The following is a 25,821-nucleotide window of genomic DNA, read 5'->3' as shown; positions in this document are numbered from 1 at the left end:
CACTGCAATACACCATATTAACAAACTGAAGGATAAAAACCATATGATAATCTCAATAGATGCAGAAAAAGCTTTTGACAAAATTCAATACCCATTTATGATATAAACTCTCCAGAAAGTGAGCATAGAGGGAACCTACCTCAACATAATAAAAGCCATATATGACAAACACACAGCCAACATCATTCTCAATGGTGAAAAACTAAAAGCATTTCCTCTATGATCAGGAACAAGACAAGGGTACCCACTCTCACCACTATTATTCAACATAGTTTTGGAAGTTTTAGCCACAGCAATTAGAGAAGAAAAAGAAATAAAAGGAATCCACATTGGACAAGAAGTAAAACTGTCACTGTTTGCAGATGACATGATACTATACATAGAGAATCCTAAAGATGCTACCAGAAAACTACTCGAGCTAATCAATGAATTTGGTAAAGTAGCAGGATACAAAATTAATGCACAGAAATCTCTTGCATTCCTATACACTAACAATGAAAAATCAGAGAGGGTAATCAAGGAAACACTCCCATTTACCATTGCAAAGAAAAGAATAAAATACCTAGGAATAAACCTACCTAAGGAGGCAAAAGACCTGTATGCAGAAAACTATAAGACACTGATGAAAGAAATCAAAGATGATACAAACAGATGGAAAGATATACCATGTTCTTGGATTGGAAGAATCAACATTGTGAAAATGACTATACTACCCAAAGCAATCTACAGATTCAATGCAACCACTATCAAATTACCAATGGCATTTTTCATAGAACTAGAACAAAAAATTTTACAATTTGTATGGAAACACAAAAGACCCCAAATAGCCAAAGCAATTTGAGAAAGAAAAACGGAGCTGGAGGAATCAGGCTTCAGACTATACTACAAAGCTACAGTAATCAGGACAGTATGGTACTGGCACAAAAACAGAAATATAGAACAATGGAACAGGATAGAGAGGCCATAGGTAAACCCACACACTTAAGGTCACCTTACCTTTGACAAAAGAGGCAAGAATATACAATGGAAAAAAGACAACCTCTTCAACAAGTGGAGCTGGGAAAACTTGACAGCTACACATAAAAGAGGCCACAACAGTGAGAGGCCTGCGTAACGGGAAAAAAAAAAAAAAAAAAAAAAGAATGAAATTAGGACACTTCCTAACAACATATACAAAAATAAACTCAAAATGGATTAAAGACCTAAATGTAAAGCCAGGCACTATAAAACTCTTTGAGGAAAACATAGGCAGAACACTCTATGACATAAATCACAGCAAGATCCTTTTGACCCACTTCCTAGGGTTAGGGAAATAAAAACAAAAATAAACAAATAGGACCTAATGGAACTTAAAAGCCTTTGCACAGCAAAGGAAACCATAAATAAGATGAAAAGACAACCTTCAGAATGGGAGAAAATATTTGCAAGTGAAGCAACTGACAAAGGATTAATCTCCAAAATATACAAGCAGTTCATGCTGTTCAATATCAAAAAAACAAACAACACAATCCAAAAATGGGCAGAAGACCTAAATAGACATTTTTTCCAAAGAAGACATACAGTTTGCCAACAAACACATGAAAAGATACTCAACATCACTAATCATCAGAGAAATGCAAATCAAAACCACAGTGAGGTATCACCTCACACCGATCAGAATGGCCATCATCAAAAAATCTACAAACAATAAATGCTGGAGAGGATGTGGAGAAAAGAGAACACTCCTGCACTGTCGGTGGGAATGTAAATTGAAACAGCCACTATGGAGAACAGTATGGAGGTTCCTTAAAATACTAAAAATAGAACTACCATATGACCCAGTAATTCCACTACTGGGCATATCCCTGAGGAAACCGTAATTCAAAAAGATACATGTACCACAACGTTCATTGCAGTGCTATTTACAATTGCCAGGACATGGAAGTAACCTAAATGTCCATCAACAGATGATTGGATAAAGAAGCTGTGGCACATATATACAATGGAATATTACTCGACCATAAAAATGAGCTAAATTGAGTTATTTGTAATGAGGTGGATGGACCTAGAGTCTGTCATACAGAGTGAAGTAAGTCAGAAAGAGAAAAACAAATACCGTATGCTAACGCATTTATATGGAATCTAAAAAAATGGTACTGATGAACCTAGTGGCAGGGCAGGGATAAAGACACAGATGTAGAGAATGGACTGGAGGGCATGAGGTGGGTAGGGGAAGCTGGGACAAAGTGAGAGAGTAGCATTGACATATATACACTACCAAATGTAAAATGGATGGCTAGTGAGAAGCTGCTGCATAGCACAGGGAGATCCACTCCATGCTTTGTGAGGACCTAGAAGGGTGGGATAGGAAGGATGGGATGGAGTCTCAAGAGGGAAGGGATATGGGGATATATGTATACTTACAGCTAATTCACTTTGTTGTACAACAGAAACTAACACAACATTGTAAAGCAATTATACTACAATAAAGATATATATATATATAGCTTTTTAAAAAAACCTGCTGCATTAACACTTCTTCTCAATATGGAACAAGAATAATAGCTTAAAGGTCTCATATGCCCCACTTACTAAAATCAGACCTCAGTGCTATAGTCAGAAGAGTAGAGTTCACCTTTAGATGACTGTAACCCATGTTCTTTGGATAAACTAAGCAACTTCTTCAAAGCATACCAGTCGTCACCAAAGCTAAGATGAATATGCTTACAATCTGTTATTTCCTCTCTCCAATCCCACTCTTAAAACAATGTGCTGACTGAAGTATCTTTGCCTGTCTAGTGATGGCACACAGTGCTCAGGTTCTAGAGGGTATCACTTTCCTTGTAATTTCCTTTCACATGTTATGTCAAACTGATGTCCATAACTATCTTAGGTCTTAAAATAATTATTATTACACTTCTATTCCTTGTTTCCTTCATTTATATTTACTCCTCTAGAAGAGTTTATATCTTTTAATTTGGGGCATAATTGTCAAGAATAAAGTGACTACCATTTCCTCTTTATATTTGGCATATAGGGAGAGATTGGCAAGGAAATGTATATCATTAAGCAAGGAGAAGTCCAAGTTCTTGGAGGAGCTGATGGCACACAAGTTCTGGTTACTCTGAAAGCTGGGGCAGTGTTTGGAGAAATCAGGTATCTAAAATACACCTTGTAATGTTGAAGTCTGTCATTTGTTATAAAAGAAAAGTCTTGGGTCATAAAATAAGTAAAGTTCTCGCTCAAATTCACCAATGGTTTGATTGTGCTGACAGCATTGAAAAAATAAGGATTTTCACATTTTTATTTATCCTTTCCCTTCCCCAAAGACCTAGCTCATTCAGCCCTTTAGGCTCAGGACTTAGGTCATTGCCTAGAATAAAGTAGATGCTCAATATATGTTGAATAATGAATGTGTGAATAAATGAATGGGTGAATGATGAAAGAAGAGATTGGGAGAGTTAGTCCTCAGATTGTTGGAGAACTTGAATGCCAGGCTAAGACAATAGTTTTGAGTAGGTGAGTGATAATGATTATCATTGTGGGACCAAATTGCCTGAGTCCAAACCCCAGTACCACCACTTACAATCTTTGCTCCTTTGTTACTTGACCCCTCTGTCCTTCATCTTAATAATTAGAAGAGCAATAGTGCATATCTTAGAGGGTTGGTAAGTGAATTAATTCGTGAAAAGCACTAAGAACAATGTCCAGCATCTATTAGGAGCTCAATAAATATTAACTATTGTTATTATTATTTCCTATTGGTCAGGAGAAGTTTATCCTACAAGTAAGTCCCCAAGAGTAAGAATAGTTGCCGCTTAGTATCTACGAGGATATTGGTTCCAGGACCCCCACATGTGGCGAGCATTGCCCTCTGAGGAATGCGCCATTAAGACCCTCATAAGCCTCAGGGCCCGATTGTACTCTCCTTGGTATGCATCCTGGACTTTATGGTATGAACGTAAAAAAGGGAATGGCCTTTGGCCATCTCGCTCCAGGGACCTGCTCAGATCATGAGAGTCCCTGGTTGTTCCCTAAAGCTAGGAAAAGCAACCCTGGAGGGGAAATTGGTGCCTTTGTGGAACAAGCAATAAACCCGCTGATGCAGATATGGTGGCGACTAAGCCTAGATGAAAGACTAGTTCTATAGAACGATGTTTATACAAAGTTTCTGCTTTACAATGACGGTGCAAAGTCCCTGCTTTAGGGGTATATATATGGCTGTGCTTTGCTATTAAATTTGCCTTGCAACCATCAGTTGCTTGTGCCCTTCTGATCCCATACCTTGGTGCTTTCCGTTCCCTAACCCCTCTCGTCGATTTTTGCTGCACTTTGAGGACCCGCCGCGGCTGGTGGCAAGTGGCGCCCAAACAGGGACCTAACAAGAGGGACATCTGAATCTCGGTAGGTGAATCCCCGGAGTTAAGAGTGAAAGTTTGGCCACATAGTAAAATTGATAGTAACTCGGGACAATAGTCAGAAGTAAAAGAATATGGGACAAAAAGGATCTAAGGAGCGACAATTGTTCACTCAAGATTTACTTTCGATGTTAAAAGCTCGCGGCACTACTGTGACCGCTTCTCAAGTTTCTGATTTTCTACAACATGTTTATGAAGTCTCTCCTTGGTTTCCAGAAGGGGGTTCTGTGGATGCTGCTATATGGAAGAGGGTTGGAAAGGATCTAAAAAGGCATTACGATAAAAATGGACCGGGTGGGGTACCGGTTATTACGTTTAGTCTATGGAATTTGATTAAAGACTGTTTTGAGCCCATATATGATTCAGTACCTAACTTGTGTGATATTTCCTCTCCGGTCCCGACTGCTCCCCCCTTGATGGTTAAAATGGCTCTTGAAACCTCCTCTGATAAGGACGTCTCTTTCGATTTGGCTGATGCGGAAACTAAATATGAAGTTGAAAAATACCCCGATAAACATATTCTGGCTCAGGTGGAACAGTCTGTTAAAAATTTAACTTTATCTTCCTCTGCTCCTTTAAAACTGAGCCCCTTACAGCAGGCTGTTAGAGGGGCATTATCTAGGGGCGAGGATCGTTTATTTTGTTGCCCTGTAGTCGAACGGTCGGATCCCCAGAATCCCCAACAAAATCTTCGAGAGTATCAGCCCTTATCTTTTAAGATACTTAAGGACTTGAAATCTGCCTGTGCCCAATACGGGCCCACTGCACCATTTACTATTAACTATGCTTGACACCATTGCTGCTGAAGCATTGCCCCCTGCTGATTGGAAGTCGATAGCTCGTGCTTGTTTGAATGGAGGGGATTATTTGCTGTGGAAGTCAGATTATTATGAAAAGGCTGCCGAGCAGGCTGATCGCAACGGGACTCATAATTTGCCAGTTACTTATGAAATGTTAGTAGGTGAAGGACAATATCTTGCATGACAGGATCAGTTAGCTTTTCCTTTTGTAGCCTATGCCCAAATTAATCACATTGCTCTTTTTTTTTTTTTTTTTTGGTGGTACGCGGGCCTCTCATTGTTGTGGCCTCTCCCGTTGCGGAGCGCAGGCTCCGGACGCACAGGCTCAGCGGCCATGGCTCACGGGTCCAGCCGCTCCACGGCACGTGGGATCTTCCCGGACCGGGGCACGAACCCGTATCCCCTGCATCGGCAGGCGGATTCTCAACCACTGCGCCACCAGGGAAGCCCAATCACATTGCTTTTATAGCCTGGAAAAAGCTTCCTGCTTCTAGCCGAACAGAAGATCTTTCTAAGCTACGTCAGGGGGCTGATGAACCTTATGCTGATTTTGTTGATAGACTACTACAAGCTGTTAGTCGTATTATTGCTGATGGCCCATCTGGTACAATCATAGTGAAACAATTAGCTTATGAGAATGCAAACAGTACTTGTCAAGCAGCTATTCGTCCTTGGAAGAAAAAAGGAACTTTGGAAGACTACATTAGAGTTTGTGCTGATATTGGCCTATCATATTTACAGGGAGCTGCCATTGCTGCAGCTCTCACTAAAGCTGGATTTGGTCCCCAAACTAAAAAGGCGCAAACATGCTTTAAATGCGGCAAGCCAGGTCATTTTGCCCGAGTATGCCACCAGGCTATATCAGAACCTGGAGCGGTAAAACCAGAAAATAATAATAACCCAACTAAACCTATGGAAAATGCTCCCTCAAGGTATGGCCAATAGTCCAACCTTATGTCAACAGTTCGTAACTCGAACACTTAAGCCTATAAGGATAAAGTTTCCTTTTTTATATTTAATTCATTATATGGATGACATTCTTATCGCTCATAAACATTCAGATGTCCTACAACAAACATATAAGTTACAACTTCAACAGCATGGCCTTATAATTGCCCCTAAAAAAAAATTCAAATGCATCCACCCTATTCATATTTGGGGAGATACATTTACGATCAAAAGATTGTTCCTCAAAAAATTGAAATAAGAACTGATTGTTTACAAACATTAAATGATTTTCAAAAATTGTTAGGAGATATTAATTGGCTTCGCCCTAGTTTAAAACTAACCACATTTCAATTACAACCACTTTTTGATATTTTAAAAGGAGATTCCAATCCTAATTCCCCTCGAGTTTTGACTGAGCCAGCGCAAAAGGCCCTTGCTATTGTTAATCAAGCAATTCAAGCTGCGCAGTTAACTCGGATAGATTATCCTTTACCAGTTTCTTTTATTGTTTGTCCTACACCTCATGTGCCCACTGCATTATTTTGGCAAGAATATGGAGTGCTAGAATGGGTTCCTATAAAAAATACTTCTTCTAAAGTAATAACTCCATATTATGAATTAGTTGCACAATTAATACAAATGGGACGAAAAAGGGCTATTCAGTTTGTAGGGCCTTAACTATACTTACACCCCTAGTTCCCTATCGATACTTTTGAGCTTTGAGCTTTCCGGCTGGCGGATGTAAATAAGATACTGGAATGTCCCCCCCTGGGCAGAAACCGGAGCAAACAAGTACGGCGGGGTTAAGAATGATTAAGCCAAAGAGTTTAAAGGTCGCCCCAGCCAACCATAACTCATGTGACTCAACCCCCCACCACAAAAACACGAAAATGTAAAGTAGGCATCCGACAGCTAACCAATCAAGGAACTAGAGCCAAGTCCCCATTCCGGTCCGGAACAAACAAACCAATCAGAAAAACCCTCGATATATCCACACTTTGCATAATGAAAAATGAAACCTATAAAATGTATGTGATTCCGCTTTTCCGGGATTCCTTTTCGGCCTCCTGCGTGAGGACCAAGGAACCCCGGTTCACCGGCTCCTAATAAACCTCTTGCGTGTTGCAACGACTCTCGACTCTTGGCGGTTCTTGGGCGAGCTGGGATCCCTCGGAGACCGTTCAGGTCTAACAAGTTAATGGGATCAGAGCCAGCCAACATTACAATACCTTATACTGCTCAGCAACATTCCTGGTTATTGTTTACCTCCAATCACTGGGGACTTTCCTTTTGCGATTATCCTGGGAAAGTTGATAATCATTACCCATCTGATAAACTGGTACATTTTGCTCTACAGCATTTTTTTATTTATCCAAAAATCATTACCTCCAAGCCAATCACCGGAGCTTGGAATGTATTCACTGATGGCTCTGCTAATGGTGTAGCAGCACTCGTGTCTAAAGGAAAAAACGTCATTTACCTCTGCACAAAGAGTAAACTTATATGCTATTGTTTTAGCCTTTAGAACATTTACCTCAGAATCTTTTAATCTTTATACTGATAGTCATTATTTGATGACAGTTTTAAGAAATATAGAAACAGCTACAATCAGTCATACTAATGATTTACAATTGTTTAATATTTTTACTATTACAGTCATATATTCAACAACATTCTTATCTCGTTGCGGTTTTGCACATTCATTCACACTCTGGCTTGCCTGGCCCTTTAAGTCAGGGTAATCAATTGGCGGATACTGCTACTAGACAAGTGTTTGCTGTGAATTACCTTACCAATGTACAACGAGCTGAACAATCACATCACTTACATCATCAATCATCTAGTATGTTACAAAAGCAATTTAAAATTTCAAAGGAAAGCGCTAGACAAATTGTTAAAAATCGTGGAACTTGTGTTACTCATTTACCTGTTCCCCGTTTTGAAGTTAATCCTCGAGGTTTACTTCCTGGACAACTTTGACAGATGGATGTAACCCATGTCCCTTTTTTTGGAAAATTACAATATGTTCATGTCACTATTAATACTTATTCTGGATTTATTTTTGCTACCCCCCTAGCCGGAGAGTCTACTAAATATGTTATTACACATTTATTACACTGTTTTACCTGTATGGGTATTCCAAAACAATTGAAAACAGATAATGCCCCAGGATATACTAGTGCTAGTTTTGCCCGCTTTTGTTCTATTTTTTCTATCCATCATATAACTGGAATTCCATATAACCCACAAGGACAAGGTATAATTGAGCGCGTAAATCAACAATTAAAACTTGTATTACAAAAAATAAAAAAGGGGACTATAATAGGACTCCACAGAACATGTTATGGCATGCAGTATTTATTTTAAATTTTTTAACAGTGAACAGATTTGGTCATACTCCTTATGAACGCCTTTTTTCCTCTACTTTGCAGAATTATGCTGAGGTTAAATGGCGTGATCCCTTAACCAATGCCTGTATTGATGTGGGGTTGATGTTATGTTTGTATTTTTCCAAAGGATTCTGAAGCTCCCCGTTGGCTCCCTGAACGGTTGGTACGACATTATCATGCCTCCCACAATGGCCAATCTGACCCGAAGGATGCGGCATCTCCACCTCAGTCGACCAGTGAGTATCCCTCAAGCCCCACAAATACCTCGCAGGATGAGACGGAATCAAAGGCAGAGGAGGCGCCTAATACAGGAGGCAAGAAAAAAATAAATAACTTTGTTTCACTTACAATGTTTAGTTTTTCAGGCACGGCAGTCGATGGAAAAAGGGCCAGCACCCCGTACCCCACTTACATTATTTTTGGCTATGATTGCAGTGCTTGGAGCTCCACCAGTTGAAGGCCTTTCTTATTGGGCCTACATACCCGATCCACCTTTATTACAACCAGTTACTTGGGCAGAGGCTGATTTTCCTGGGTTTTATAATTATTCTACTTTTGGGAGAGTATTGGGGAATCTTCCCATCATGAATATGTCCATAAATTACACTAATTGGTTTAATTCTTTTCCTGTTTATTTAAGCCCTTTGAATATAGAATCAGGATGTGTTAAAGCTATAGCTTTGGCATGCAATGGCTTATGAAACAACTATACAATCGCAATTTTATTCCAAGATTAATTCTGAATATAAGAAAGTAGGATCATCTGTACTTCTTCCTTGTAAACAAACTGTTTCTAAACGTGGGGATTTGACTACCAATGTGTTTTGGTATAAAGGTCATAAGCCTGTTCATTTTCAAGGTCGTATTTCCAGACTTAAGGTTAGTGATCCCTTAGATCATTCTATTTTTATTGATCAGCTTCAGATGTCTGATACAGGATACTATTTGTGTGTTGAAGTATATGTAGGAGGACAAAGGACTTTACTGGCCGGCCATAGTTTAAAGGTAGTTAAAGCTGTTACAAGTTTGAAGTTTCCCTCCTTTTTTCCTTCTGATTTTCCCCAATCTGATTTTGCAGTATGTAATGATACATGGAGTAATTCTCAAATCTGGTGCACCTTAAATTGTAATAATGGTACCATTTTAATTTCTTCAGTTCCTGTTACTAATAATAGTTTGTGGTTTTTTATAAGCATTGGGATTTTTGGAAGTTTGCATTGTCTTATTCTTATCAACCGGTTATTACTTGTGTTGCACCCCCATATGCCTTGCTAATAGGAGATTTACAGATTGAGTTTACTTCTGGTTCCATAGGATATAATATAACTTGTCAGAATTGTATTTTTAGTACTTGCATTCTGCCTATGAAAGGAACTTTTTCTGTTATGATGTTAAAACAACCTTTCTATGTAATGCTGCCTGTAAATATTTCTGAACCATGGTATCATAGTACTAGCATGCAAGCTTGGCTAGAATTATCTGAAGCTTTAAAAAGACCTAAACGATTCATTGGAATATTAATATGTAGCATATTAGCCTTAGCCTCTTTAACAGCCACTGGGATTGGAACAAAGTAAAAATGCACATTTTAAGTGTATGGACTGATGGACACATTAGTTTGGACATACAAAAACTTAATGCAGAAATACAAGCAATTCAAAAAGCTCATCTACAAGAAGACGGGCCCCAACAATTAATTCAAGGACTCTTGGATCAGCTTCAATGGTTAAACCCAATGCGTTGGTTTCAAAATGGACTCACAGAATTGATTACCGTGGGGTCATGTGTATTGTTGATTTTAATTGCATTACCTTGTTTATTACGCTTTATTGTTGGCCGTCTCGCTACTCTTCGTCAGGATGTGTATGGGTTGAAATTACATTATCAAGCTTTAAAAAATAAAAGAGGGGAAAATGTGGCGAGCATTGCCCTCTGAGGAATGCGCCATTAAGACCCTCATAAGCCTCAGGGCCCGATTGAACTCTCCTTGGTATGCATCCTGGACTTTATGGTATGAACGTAAAAAATGGAATGGCCTTTGGCCATCTCTCTCCAGGGACCTGCTCAGATCATGAGAGTCCCTGGTTGTTCCCTAAAGCTAGGAAAAGCAACCCTGGAGGGGAAATTGGTGCCTTTGTGGAACAAGCAATAAACCCGCTGATGCAGATATGGTGGCGACTAAGCCTAGATGAAAGACTAGTTCTATAGAACAATGTTTATACAAAGTCCCTGCTTTACAATGACTATGCAAAGTCCCTGCTTTAGGGGTATATATATGACTATGCTTTGTTATTAAATTTGCCTTGCAACCATCAGTTGTTTGTGCCCTTCTGATCCCATACCTTGGTGCTTTCCGTTCCCTACCCCATCTCGTCGATTGTTGCTGCACTTTGAGGACCCGCTGCGGCTGGCGGCACCCACAGATACCAAAATCCACCAATGCTCAAGTCCTGTATGTAAAATGGCATAGTAAAGTTAGACATCTGTGGCTGTGGGTCCGTCATTTGAGGGTTCCACACACCAGGACTCAGTAAACCGGATTGCACAACCCATATGTGAATGCACAAGCCATGGATACAAAGGTCTAACACTTCAGACAGCAAATTCAAGCATTCTGTGGGCTAAACATTCCATATGTATTATTATTATTATTATTATTATTATTATTATTATTTTTTAGCGGTACGCGGGCCTCTCACCGCTGTGGCCTCTCCCGTTGCGGAGCACAGGCTCCGGACGCGCAGGCTCAGCGGCCACGGCTCACGGGCCCAGCCGCTCCGCAGCACGTGGGATCTTCCCGGACCGGGGCACGAACCCGTGTCCCCCGCATCGGCAGGCGGACTCTCAACCACTGCGCCACCAGGGAAGCCCCCATATGTATTATTGTATTTAAACATATTCATGTATTCATCCAATAAACACTTATTTTGAGTGCCTAGTACATGCTAGACAGTCAGGTATTGCTCTAAACTCTGGGAATGTACTGCGAAAACAGTAAACAAGAGCTTACAGTCTTGTGGGAGAAAGCTAACAATAAATAAACTAGACAAGATAAATTCACATTGCGATAACTGCTATAGAGGTAAAAATTGTTAGAGACTGGGGATGCTACTTTACATATAATGGTCAGGGATACCTCTCTGGACAGATAATATTCCAACTGAGATTGGAGAGAGTAAATGGAGCAGCCATCCAGACATGGGGGAAGAGCCCTCCATATGATGGAATAGCAAGGGCAGAGGCCTAGAGGTAGAGCAAGCATATCTAGTTCAATGTCATAGAGGTCAGTATGGCTGGAGCTCAGCAAATAAGGGGCACTGTGGGGAGATGAGACCAAAGAGGTGAGCAAAGACAAGATTGTACAGACCTTTTAGGCCATGGTAAGGAATTTGTATTTTATTCTAAATACCAATGGAATGGATACCAATGGAGGATTTTAGGCAAAAGAATGATACAATTTGAATTGTGATGTTAGAAGACCACTCTAACAGCTATGTGGAAAAGAGGCAGTGAAGAAACAAGAATGACATAGAGATCAATTAGAAGTCAGTTGCAGTGGTTCAAGTGAAAGATGATGGAGTCTTGAACTAGGATGCTGGCTCTTAGGGTAAAGACAAGAGTGCACTGTCAGGCAGTTATTAACATATCCATTTCATGATTGGAAAAATTGCAATTCCAAGTTGTCAATTATCTGGCCCAGGATAACATAGCTAGTAAGCGAAAGGGACAATATTCAAACACGAGTTTCATGGATCAGGGCCTAGTGATCTTTCCACCACACCACAGAAGAAAGGTGGTACATCCAACCTCTAATTTCATAGCTGCTAAGAAGTTATCTTCAGAGTTCCAGAGATATGAATAATTTCAGATGACTTTATATCCTTAGAATGTTGAATCATGTTAATTCTCTGTTGATAATGTGCCTTCTCTTTTTTATTTTTTCTCCTTGCTTAAAACTGGGTGGGCACTCGTGTGAGGGTCTTACTCAGGGGCAGTGGTGGAAACACTTCTCAGAATGTCCAGATCTGTGTGTTCTTTGCCTATTTTCTATCGCTTCCTTACTAGGAGTACTTGCAAAAGTGATTTAATATTTTAGTGACTTAATAATCACTGTAATTTTCAAGGTCATAAAACAAGAAACAGTCTAATCTCAAACATTGCAGAAATTAATTAGCTGACCTCTCCCAAGGGTTGAGCACTCCCTGAAGAATAAAGCTTTATAAATACAAATATGTTAATTGCTGATGTTATCATCACAGTAGGAAATACTCTAAGAATACAATCCAGGTGCTGCTGAGTTGCAATTGAAAGGAGTCTTAAATTCTTGACAGCAGCTTCTCAAATAAATCTCCTATTACCCACTGGGTTTCTAAAGCCAAATTGAAACCAGTAGACCAGACAAGCTCTAAATTCGCTCAGTAATCCGGCTGATTCAAGCAAAAGGGTGATTTTTGCCTTGATTCTCTTCTTGGCTGTGGTTGAGGAGAAATATGATACATCTGCCTCTTCCCAGATACCCTCAGGCTTCACAGGCCCACAGCTGTCATACGCCCTTGGAGCTCTAGTTATTTATTCCAGCAATGGAGGCACGCCTGCCAAACATCTAGATACTGGAAGGATCTAGTAATTGTGTTTACTACTCAAAAAACCTGTGACCTTTGTTAAAACGAGCTAAATCCAGCACTATCATGTAGCTTTTTAACGAAGGTTCTTTTTTCTTAGGAAAAAATAAGAAAGAAAAGAACTGAGGGCTTTCAAGGACATTAAATACTAATCCAAAAGAGCAAAGCCCTGACTAAAATATAGATATAGAGCCTGTCATGGAGAAAACCCAGACCACATTTCCAATTAACATCTGAGGAGTTCAGACACCCCATTTTTAATAGAGAGACTCAGGGTCTGCCAGGGGATAGCCTTGTAGTAGTACTGACTCCACTGTTTGTTTTCACAATTACAATTATTGCCAAGTCTTATTCGCTGAATGTATTTAACCACTTCCTATCCTCTTTCTGCATCTGTTAAAATCTCACTTTTCCTGAAATGCATCTGAATTTTTACCCTTGCTAGTGCTATTATGATTTCAATAGAAATCCCTACTGGTTTCATCTCCCTTTGGAATATCCTCCCCCTGGAAAATACCTATTCACCTTTCAGGACTTCAATTCAGATATCACCTCTCTGAAGTCATCTCTAACCACCCCCAAACAACTAGTTGCTCCTTGTTCTATGCCTTCATAGTATTTCATTCGTGACTTTACTACAGGAATTACCACTAATTTATAGTCAATTCATTCAAATGGATCTCCTCAACAGACTAAGCTATTAAAATGTAAGAACTAAAACTTTCCATCTTTATGTCACCAGCAGCTATATAAAAACTGTACAATGTGTTGATTTTCACTGATATTCTGCCTCCATTCAAAATAATTTGCAGGTGCTATTCAGAAATTTCTGATTAATTAAGTAGTTAATTGTGATTTGATTTTAAAAACGCAGAAAGTTATATTCATGACCCCTTACAGTATAATGTGAAGTGCCTCAAAGAAAGCCATGCCTGGCATGGTAAACAAGAATGGTGAGCAAGAAACAATCACTTCCCTCAAGGGCCTTACAAACAAAAGACAAGGAAACAAAAAGATTCCAATACCAGGTGATAAAATGTATGGATTGCATTCAATGATGGAGCATACGCAGGATATTACGGAGTACAAAGCCTTCACAAGGGCCAATCCTTCAGATTAAGCAATTGCTTGAGGTTATTTGAGAACTGAAGGCAGACCTTTCAGTGCTTCTCAAATGACATGTGGAGAAAATAATGTGTGCAGACAATATGTGTGCACAAAGGTCAGTCCTGATAGCCTGTACAAGGGGGTATGTAAAGGAGTATTCGCATAATGCCTGTAATGGGTTGAATGTTGGCCCCCACAAAGATATATCCGTGCCCTAACCCCTGGAACCTGTGAATGTGACCTTACTTAGAAAAAAAGAAAAAAAAAGAGTCTTTGCAGATATAATTAATCTAAGGATCTTAAGGTGAGCTCATTCTTGATTTTCTTGGATGGGCCCTAAATCCAATGACAAGTGTCCTCACATGAGACAGAAGAGGAGAAGACACACAAACACAGGGGAAAGAGGGGAAGGCCATGTGAAGACTGAGGCAGAAATTAGAGTTATGCAGCCACAGCCAAGGAACTCCTGGAGCCACCAGAAGCTGGAAGAGGCAAGAAAGTAGTCTCTCCTAGAGTCCCTGGAGGGAACACAGCCCTGCCAACAACTTGATTTTTGACTTCTGGCCTCCAAAACTGTGAGAGAATAAATTTCTGTTGTCGGTAGTCACTGGTTTTACAGTAATTTGTTACAGCAGCCTCAGGAAACTAACATAATACTAAACTTTTTACATTGTTGACTTTTGAAATTTACTGGGGAAAAAAATAAAAAGGTCTGCTTCACACTCCTTCAGCTCACCCTACATGGCCAGTCCACCTCTAAGACCTATCAATTTCACCTCCAAAGTGTGTCTCCAATTGTTTGCACCTTACCTTCTCCACTGACGCCACTTCCGTCCACACCACCTCCCTCTCTCACTGGACAACTGCAGGGCTTCTCCAAGTCTCCCAATCCAACCACCACACCCTCTGTAATCCAGTCCCCACTACCAGCCAGAGGGATCCTTCACAAACAGGTATGATCATGTCATTGCCCTCCTGCTTAAAACCACTCAATGCTTTCACATGTTCTTTTTTATCTAAAAGTCCTTGCCTGACCTACAAGATCCTGCAGTGTCTAGCCCCTGCCTACCTCTCTACTGCAGGGTGTACCCCACTCCCCTTGCTCTCTTTAATCCAGACTTCAGTTCCTTGAATGTGCCACATGCCATCCAGCAATGGAGAGGTGGTTTATTTTTTCCTAATTTTGGAATTTAAAAACTTTTTTATTCAGGTAATAATGGTTTATAACATTATATGTATCATGTATACATTACATTTTGACTTCTGCATATACTGCTGTGTGCTCACCACCAAAAGTTTAGCTTCCATCTGTCACCGTATAGTTGACCCCCTTTACCCATTTTGCCTTCCCCTTCTTCCCCTCTGGTAACTACTACTCTGTTCTCTGTATCTATGTTTTTGTTTTGGTTTGGTTTGGTTTGTTCATTTATTTTGTTTTGGTTTTGTTTTTTATATTCCACCTATGAATGAAAACATGCAATATTTGTCTTTCTCTCTCTGACTTATTTCACTTAGCATCAGACGCTCAAGGTCCATCCACATTGTCACAAATGGCAGGATTTCATCTTTTTATGGCTGAGTAGTATTGCATCGTGTATATACACCACATCTTCTTTATCCATTCATTCATTAATGGATACCTAGGTTGTTTCCATATCTTGGCTATTGTAAATAAAACTGCAATGAACATAGGAGTGCATATATCTTTTAAAATTAGTTTTTGTATTCTTTGGATGAACATACAGAAGTGGAATAGCTGGATCATATGGTGGTTCTAATTTTTTGACAAATCTCCTTACTGTTTTCCATAGCAGCCATGGGGAGTTTTTAACCTCTGCCCATATAGGTTTCCCACCCCTTTAACCTAATCTCAGCTACTTTCAGGACTTCTCTTTCTCCATTATAGGGACCACTCAGGTCTCCTTGCTATATTCTCTAGTTGGACCACATTCCTATCTTTTGGAACACTTACCTTTGAAATCATGCACTTGCTGGTGCATTTGTTTCTTCAGTGTCTTTCTTCCTTCCTCACTAAATCATAAGCACCAGGACTACTATGTATGGCTGTGCCAGTTATGCTCTGCATCAGGATGTCCAGGCAGGGCCTGGGAGAACTGGAATGCAGCCTGCACTCCACTCCTAAGCATGAGCCCCGCTGTTACACTCTCCCTCATGCACAGGTGCCCTTTACTTTGCAAAAGGGGACATTTTTCTGGCCAAGCTTTACACCTATAGGACTGCATTTGCCCAGAGAGGCTGTATTTTTCCATTTTGTACACAGACACAGTCCCTAGCAGATGCCACACCCGATCTGCACTTGATCCCCAGCCCTTAGGGCAGTGCCTGGCCTACATAAGTGCCTAATAAATATTCATTGAATAAATAAGTTAATGTAATTATCTTCTATCATTGTAAATGTACTAATACACATTCATTTTTGTCATGAATATGCATATTCAGCCTTGTACCCTTTTTGTCAGTTTTTATTATTAAGAATAGGACTGCTACGTTTATCTTTGTAAAATCATTTTGCTTTTCTTTTATTTCTTTGAAGTTTATTCCCCAAAACGAACTAACTAGGTCAAAAGGTAGAAACACTTCTATAACTCTTGAACATATGGGCAGATGATTTTCTAGAAAAATTGAACCAATTTAAGATACAACATGCAATGTATAGCTATTTTTCTCTAGTATCAGTGATATTACCTCATTATTCTCAGTTGGTTTTACACTTTAAATAGTTGTTTTAATTTGCATTTCTCTAAATAGTGCCTAGAAAATAATAGGTCCTCAATAAATATTTGATAAATGAATTAATTTCCTCTGGGCCTATTTCTTTTCATAAATGTGATCATTTACTTTCTGCATTTCTTTCTTTGTACAATATCCTTTTTTCATCATATATAACAAGTTATTGAGCAGAATTTAGGCACTGATATATCATATGTTTTAGATAGTCTGCCTTTTATTTAAAGTATTTAAGTTCTGACTTTTCACCAGCTATATTGGTCAAATCACCCATTCTGCATATTTAACAAATATTTTCTCTATACCATTGTGAAAAGGCCAAATTTTTTTTTTTTTTTTTTCGGTATGCGGGCCTCTCACTGTTGTGGCCTCTCCCGTTGTGGAGCACAGGCTCCTAGAGCACAGGCTCCGGATGCGCAGGCTCAGCGGCCATGGCTCACGGGCCCAGCCGCTCCATGGTATGTGGGATCTTCCCGGACCGGGGCACGAACCCGTGTCCCCTGCATCGGCAGGCGGACTCTCAACCACTGCGCCTCCAGGGAAGCCCAGGCCAAATATTTTGAAAAGTAATTTTAAACCTCTTTGTACCCTCCAAACAATGTTTGCCTATTTTTCATGAGCACTCAGTTTTCAAAATGAGAGTACCAATGTAGACTTTTAGGTTTTTGGACTATTTTAATTCTATATTCTTATTCTTCATCAGAATAAGTCTGTTATTCCTTCACCCACTACCCTGCCTTTCCTAAAAGATAGAAATAGTAGATACATTGGAAGTATGAGCAGGGATAAGAAGATTGATAAATATTGAGGGAGAAAACTTTTCATTTCCATTTTTTTCTGGCTCAATCCTGTGAATACTACCTGTGTTAAAATATGTGTTTATATTTTCACTACCTTCTTTAATATACAGTCTCTTTGTGTAGCATTTTTTGCTTAGAGCAAAAAGCAAACCTCATCAAAGTTTCACAATATTCCTGTGAACAACTACATTATCAGTACCATTGTTTAAACATGTATTCAAATATTCTCAGGATTCCTCCTAAACTGACTTCATCTGGTGACTCTAATTCTATGAAAATCAAGGCTCTTTGCCACCATTTGGAATAGCAGAGAGGGAGTAAATAATCTGATTGTCAGACATTGGTAGAGCTTATCACGACCAGCCCTACTGGCTTCCTCCCTGATTTTTCTAATATCCATGGGCAAATCTGTATCATTAGAACAATAACAATGGCTTCATTAGCAGCATTAGAGTTTAGGGTGTAAAGAAAAGACTCCATGACTTGAAGTCAGCTCTGGTCTTGAATTTGAATTTCTGCAATGAAACTCATAAGTATTTGTTCTGGAATAAGTCACTTCACTAGATTCTGGACCTCAATTTCTATGTCAGTAAGTGTAGGTAAGAACCTACCTCACCAGTTTCATGTGGTCATTAATATATGACATTGTTAGCTATTTTGACCCCAAAGAAACACATAGTTAAGCTAGAATATTAGTTTGTTTGATATAGTATTTTCTAGCTAGAGTATCATATATCCTCCTGGGTACATGATATAAATAAAGAGGGCATGGAATAAACTGTGCATGTTATTCTTTTTTTCCTCTCCTTCTTTAGAATTTTTACCGAGATTCTTCATCGATCATCCACTTCTTTTTTTTTTTAAATAAATTTATTTATTTTTGGCCGCGTTGGGTCTTCATTGCTGTGTGTGGGCTTTCTCTAGATGTGGAGAGTGGGGGGCTACTCTTGGTTGCAGTGCACAGACTTCTCATTGTGGTGGCTTCTGTTGTTACACGGGCTCAGTAGTTGTGGCACACGGGCTCAGTTGCTCCGTGGCATGTGGGATCTTCCCGCACCAGGGCTCAAACCTGTGTCCCCTGCACTGGCAGGTGAGTTCTTAACCACTGCACCACCAGGGAAGTCCTGATTATCCATTTCTTCTAAGGCCAATTCAACTCTGAAATCAAGACTCCCTGGGGTAAAGAGGACTACATGTTTTGTATCTGTGAAATCTGAACTCTTTAACTCTGATAAAAATCCATACATAGAGATTTTTCTCAAAAATCTAGGTTAACATGTGTTGCCTTGCAGTAGTTTTATGAATATCAAAGTATCTGCAAAGAGCAAGCAGTCTCGGCAGCAGTGACACTAGAACATCCTCTGATATTTGTTCACCCACAAAAGTTTTGTTAGGATTTATATTTAGTGAAGTGGTAAAAATTTTCAAGCAACAAAGTGTTTTCCAATAACATTGAAAAGAGTAAAAGAATATCTCATAGAAGTCTACACAGGTGACCTAACCTCCTGCACTCCAAATATAATCCAGTTGGAAATTTGCTTAATGAGAACAGATATATGAAGTTGTCATCTCTCACTCAGCATTGGATGTTACTGATCTTCTTTCCATAGATAGTATTCAGAATTAGTTTTATTTCTATTATAGGAAACAATTCTACATATGAGAGTATGCTTTTAGACGAGAAACTTCTTCATTTTAGGAAACATTCTCATTTTTTACAGTTATAAAATCATGAATCATTCTGAATTGTGTTATCTGTTTAAGAAGTCTGTCTAGGTTTGCATCCAATTCCACAACCATGAGCTGTGTGACTCTGGGTGAGGTCCTCAACTGAGGTTTCATTTCTTCATCAATTAAAACAGAGTAATAACAATACATAATTACCTCATAGGATTGAAAAGCATTATATGTATTGATACAAAAAAGAACTTAGAAAAATACCTGACTCATAGTAAGCACTTAAAAATATTAGCTAGCAGGCTTCCCTGGTGGCTCAGTGGTTGAGAGTCCGCCTGCCGATGCAGGAGACACGGGTTCGTGCCCTGGTCCGGGAAGATCCCACATGCCGCGGAGCAACTAAGCCCGTGAGCCATGGCCGCTAGGCCTGCGCGTCCGGAGCCTGTGCTCCGCAACGGGAGAGGCCACAACAGTGAGAGGCCCGCATACCGCAAAAAAAAAAAAAAAAAAAAAAAAAAAAATTAGCTAGTAATACTACTATTACTAATGTTATTATCAATATTTGCTAGTCGACTAGACAATCCTTGCCCACGCTTATCCCACTCCTAGATTACAAACAGCTTGAGGGCAGATTTTTTTTAATTGAAATATAGTCGATTTACAAATATTGTGTTAGTTTCATGTATACAGCAAAGTGATTCAATTATACATATATATGTGTATATCTATATTCTTTTTTCAATCCTTTTCTGTTATAGTTTACTACAAGATATTGAATATAGTTCCCTATGCTACACAGTAAATCCTTTTGTTTATTTTATATATGGTAGTATGCATCTGTTAATCTCATACTCCCAGTTTATCTCTCCCCCACTTCTCCTTTGGTAACCATAAGTTTGTGTTCTATGTCTGTGAGTCTGTTTCTGTTTTACAAATAAGTTTATTTGTACTAATTTTTAGATTCTACATATAAGTGATATAATATTTGTCTTTGTCTGACTTAACTTCATTTAAAATGATAATCTCTAGGTCCATCCATGTTGCTGCAAATGGCATTATTTCATTCTTCTTTATGGCTGAGTAATATTTCATTTTATATATCTATATCTATATCTGTATCTCATCTTCTTTATCCATTCATCTGTTGATGGACACTGAGGTTGCTTCCATGTCTTTGCTATTGTAAATAGTGCCACTATGAACACTGGGGTGAATATATCTTTTCAAATTAGAGCTTTTTTCTTTCCCAGATATATGCCCAGGAGTGGGATTACTGGGTCATATGGTAACCCTATTTTTAGTTTTTTTAAGGAAACTCCATACTGTTTTCCTCAGTGGCTGTACTAATTTACATTCCCACCAACAGTGTAGAAGGGTTCCCTTTTGGCTTGAGGACAGATGTTAATCATCTTTATAGCCCCAGAACTTGGCATCGTATCAAGGTCATTATGGAGTATGTTATTTCTACACACTTCTAATTTATCACTAATTTCTTTTTTTCCTTTTCTTTTCAATTTATACAGTGAATTGCTTATATGCTTCTGCATGATTGGCCTCCTAAGTAAAATGGTCTGTACAATCTAAAACTCATAGAAAAAAACTATTTATCAAAAGTCCAGCTGAGAAAGGTAATGTTTAAGAGGATTATTTTTCTCTAGATATTCTAGATACCACTGAAAACAAAGAGAGAGATGAGTATCTGATACACACTGAACTGACTGCCCTTCCCACCCAGAGCATTGCTCCTATGGAACTGGACTTTGGAGTGACACACAGCCTTTACTGAGGACCACATCATGAACAGTGCTGGCAAACTTAGTTTTGCATCTATAATAGAATATGAACATGTCCACCAATTTACATAATGGCCTCTCTACTAAAGCCCTGCAGCAGACATTTCTGTCTTAAAACTAAGAATCCATCTATTTTTATGATATGAGACTTAAAGCCAAATTCGAAGCCCTCTTGTAACAAAGTTGGCATTTTTGCATGAACCCCATTTTATGTTTTCATTCTTGTTTTTCATTTGCTCTTCCTTTCAATTTATGCTCTTTTGTACTCTACTTATCCTTGTGAGTGCTTTCTGGATAAACTAGCTCTGTGAAAAAGGACTGTGCACATTGTGTTCCAGTCACATTATAGTCTGTGTATGCAGTGCACAATTTATGATGCCGTATGTGGCAGCCCTGGAAAAAACTGGAAATGAATGACTGACTAGGGACTATCTGAATATTCTAGCTCTTTCTGATATATACACACAGAAATGTATATATATATATATAAATACATATACATTTGTTTATAAGTGTATATACATTTTTGTATACATGCACATGTACATATTATATGTATATGTACTATATGTATACTATATGCATATATGTGCATATTATATACATATATAGTATACATATGTGTATAGTATATATATTATACATGTATAATGTACTATATGTATATATGTGTTACATACATACATATATAATCTTCATGTTGCTATTTATACCTGACATTTACAGAGTTTTGCACATACAGGTCATCTCACACTAAATATACCTTCTCCCTCTGACATTCACACCACTGATTTCATTCACTTATCCACTTTTGGCACACTAGTACTATGATGGTTAATTTTTTGTGTCGACTTGGCTAAGGGATGCCAAGATAGCTGATAAAACATTATTTCTGGTGTGTATTTGTAAGGGTGTTTTGGGCAGAGATTAACATTTGAATCAGTAGATTGAGTAAGGAAGATCACCCTCACCAATGCAGTAGGGATCACCCAATCCACTGAGGGTCTGAATAGAACAAAAATGTGAAGAAAGGGCAAATTCACTCTCTCAGATTGAGCTGGCACATCTATCTTATCCTGCCCCCAGACATCAGACATCAGGGCTCCTGGTTCTGGACTTTCAGACCCAGACCTGGACTTACACCAAGGGCTCCTCTTTCTCCCCTTCTCAGGCCTTTGGACCCAAACTGAATTACAGCACCAGCTTCCTGGGTCTCCAGCTTGTAGATGGCAGACTGTAGGACTTCTCAGACTCCATAACCACCACAACCACATGAGCCAATTCCCATAATAAATCTCCTTGTATATATATATCTGTATATGTCCTATTTTTTCCATTTCTCTGGAGAACCCTGTGTAATAAAATTTATTATATTTATTGTTACTTGTTACAGTTACATACCCCAAATTAGGGTTTAAAACTTCTCAGCCAGGAGTTTTACCTAATTACACCTTCATAATTGACTGTCAGGAGTCTATAAACACCTATCTCTCCCTAAAGCTAATCAGATACCTATAGTACAGAAGGTACTAAAAGGTGGTCTTGTTAACCCAAAAGAGAGATTAAGTATCTTACTCAGAAATACACTTAAAAAATGGTAGATTTCAACTATAGTTCAATTTAAATTCTTTTAAATTAAACATTATAAATAAATAAATAAAATGGTAGAGTTATCTGGTTCCAAAATCTATACTCTTTCCACAAACCATACCATGCTTTACTATTTTTCCTTTTGCACTACTTTACCTGCTGAATACGTGATAGGCACTTAATAAATACATGATTGGAGTAAAAATCTAAAAGGTCCTTAAGTTCTTTTTTAAGGTCACAGCAAACAAAGGTGGACCTAGAATTAGAATCCATTCCCTTGTTTCCTGGGCCATTGCTCTGTTCAGTATTTTTGACCTGGGGACACTTACCATTAACCTCGGCTGTTTGTCCTCCAGCACATGCTCTTTCAGAAACTATGTGAGCTTGGGAATATTTAGGGATCTTCTTACTAAGCTATTTAATGAGTGAAACTTTCCATTGGTGTAATGCTGGAGAAGCATTTTGTGGACAGGAGGGAAAAAAAAGATGCTATTTTAAACATTGCTGAGAGAGTTTGGGCAAAATCCATCTGGCAGACAGACTATTTCTTCCGTTCAAAAACTCATCAAGCACTCCAAATGTGTAACCTGTAGGCAAGTTTAATTAAAGCTTGAGAAATCTCAAAATAACTTGACATTTAAATATGTTATTTCCGTTCTGCTCTCATAGTCTGACACACACAGAGACAGTCTCAGGTCCAAATTAAGCTCTCCAGTGCCATCCAGCCCTGCCTAACTACTGGATTGCCCTATGTCCAAGGCAACAGGAATGTGAATGAAATAGGCTCATCCAATCATTGTCCTTCAAATATTAACATCCATTTCATACATAGATAGGCAGGAAGATAGGTAGATAGACAGATAGATAGATGGATGGATGGATGGATGGATGGATGACAGAGTAAAATTTATTTCTCTTACTTAGAAAAAAGGGTGAAGGCAGCGCTTGTCTTGGGGAGAACCTCAAGAAAGGAGATTCCATTTTCTCTTTTCTCTTAGTTTATCAATTATAATTCTTTTCAAAAAACTTCAGTGTTTGCCATACACATTTTAACTAAGTTTACCTTCACATTAACACTATACCACTTCACATGTAGTGAAAGAACATTATAACAGCCCTTTCCTACCAATCCTTAAGACACTGATATCATTCATTTCACTTATCCATATGCTACAATCACCCAATGCAGTGTTACTTTATTATTTAGTCATATTTTAGATCAATTAAGAATAAGGAAAATAAAAGACTTTCGTTTTACTTCTGCTTATTCCTTCTCCCATGTCTTTCACTCTTTATGTAGACCTAAATTTTTAATCTGTATCATTTTCCTTCTTCCCAAAGAATTTCTCTCAATATCTTTAAGGGTATGTCTGCTAATGTTAAAGTCCCTCAGTTGTTGGTTTTCTAAGAAAATCTTCATCTCTCCTTCACTTTTGAAGGATACCTTCACTATACATAGGATTCTAGGTTGGTGATTTTGTTTTTCTCAACACTTGGTATTTCACTCCACTCTCTTATTTGCAGTGTTTCTGATGAAAAGTCCACTATAATTCTTATTCCTGTTCCTTTATATGTAAGGCTTTTTTCCCCCTCAGCTCTTTTCAAGATTTTCTTTGTCTTTAGTTTACTACACTTTGAATATGATGTGCCTAGGAATGGGGGTGGCGGAGTATTTATTCTGCTTGGGATTCTCTGAGCTTCCTGGATCTGTGGTTTGTTGTCTGTCATTAATTTGGAAAAGTTTTTGGCCATTGTTACTTCAGGTGGCTCTTCTAATACTAGAGAATGATGTATGTTTATGTATATATCATATATATATAATACCTTTTGAAAATGTCCCGTGGTTCTTGATGTTCTGTTCTGGTTAGATTTTAGGGTGTTTCTTTTTTCATTCCTTTTTTTTCTTTTTACATTCAATTTGGGAACTTTCTACTACCTATCTTCAAGCTCATCTGTTCTTTTTTTTGGCCATGCCCAGTCTACTGATGAGCCCATTAAAGTCAGTATTCATTTCTGTTATAATATTTTTTATTTCTAACATTTCCTTTTGAATCTGTCTTAGGATTTCTCTCTCTGCTTACATTACCCATCTGTTCTTGTATGATGCCTACTTTTTCCAATAGATCTTTTAACATATTAATCATAGTTATTTTAAATTCTCTGTCTGATAATTCCAACACCTGTGTCATATCTCAGTCTGGTTCTAATGCCTTCTTTGGCTCTTCAGGCTGTATTTTACTTGCTTTTTAGTGTACTTTGTAATTTTTGTTGAAAGCTGTACATGATGTAATGGGTAGTAGGAACTGAGGTAAACAGGTCTTTAGAATGAGGTTTTATATTAATCTGCCTAGGAGTTGGGCTGTGTTTAATGTTTGCTGTAGCTGTAGATGCTAGAGCTTCTAAATTTCTCTAGTGACTTTGTTTCTATCTCCTCTGCTGACTTTGGCCTTCCCTAGTACTGCTCTTCAGAGAAAGTCTGAATTTTGCAGTTATAACCCAGTGTTACTATACAGAATACCCTTTGGTATAGTGCTAAGGTATGGGGGAAAGCTCTAACTTTATGATTAAATCTAAATCTTTTAATGGATCTATGTCCCTGGGGTGTGATCTTCACCAGTGTTTCTTATCCCCTTAGGCAGGAAGGCCAGAGGTGCCTGGGGTGAGAGAAATGCCCTTCCTCCCGGTAGGATAAGACTCTGGTAATCTTTTCCCCTGAATAGTAGACCTTTGTAATGGAGAACAAATATATTCTGGGTGTATTTTACAATGATTAACTATCCCCTTCTACTGCCAGGGCAACAGGCAGATCTTTCTTGACTCTCAACCATGAGAATCTGCTAAAGTTTCTCAAGGTAAAACCTATAAAAGTATCAGTTTCCCCATAATTATGACCCTCAGAGTTTCTCCCTCTCTTGATAGTCTACTCTCAACCTACAGCAATTTGTCGAA

The 25,821-nt window shown here is 38.7% G+C and overlaps 1 protein-coding gene across 1 annotated transcript in view; it reads left to right on the top strand.

The window, feature by feature from the left end:
• Positions 1-25,821, top strand: part of CNGB3 (cyclic nucleotide gated channel subunit beta 3) — a 152,227-nt gene that overhangs the window by 121,712 nt on the left and 4,694 nt on the right. Inside the window, 1 exon segment of the mRNA XM_059043566.2 lies at positions 3,017-3,135. Coding sequence (XP_058899549.1) covers positions 3,017-3,135 — 119 coding nt within the window.

The sequence above is a fragment of the Kogia breviceps genome, chromosome 17 (genome assembly GCF_026419965.1).
Source record: "Kogia breviceps isolate mKogBre1 chromosome 17, mKogBre1 haplotype 1, whole genome shotgun sequence".
Taxonomy (NCBI): Eukaryota; Metazoa; Chordata; class Mammalia; order Artiodactyla; family Physeteridae; genus Kogia; species Kogia breviceps.
This window is presented reverse-complemented; position numbering and strand designations above follow the sequence as displayed.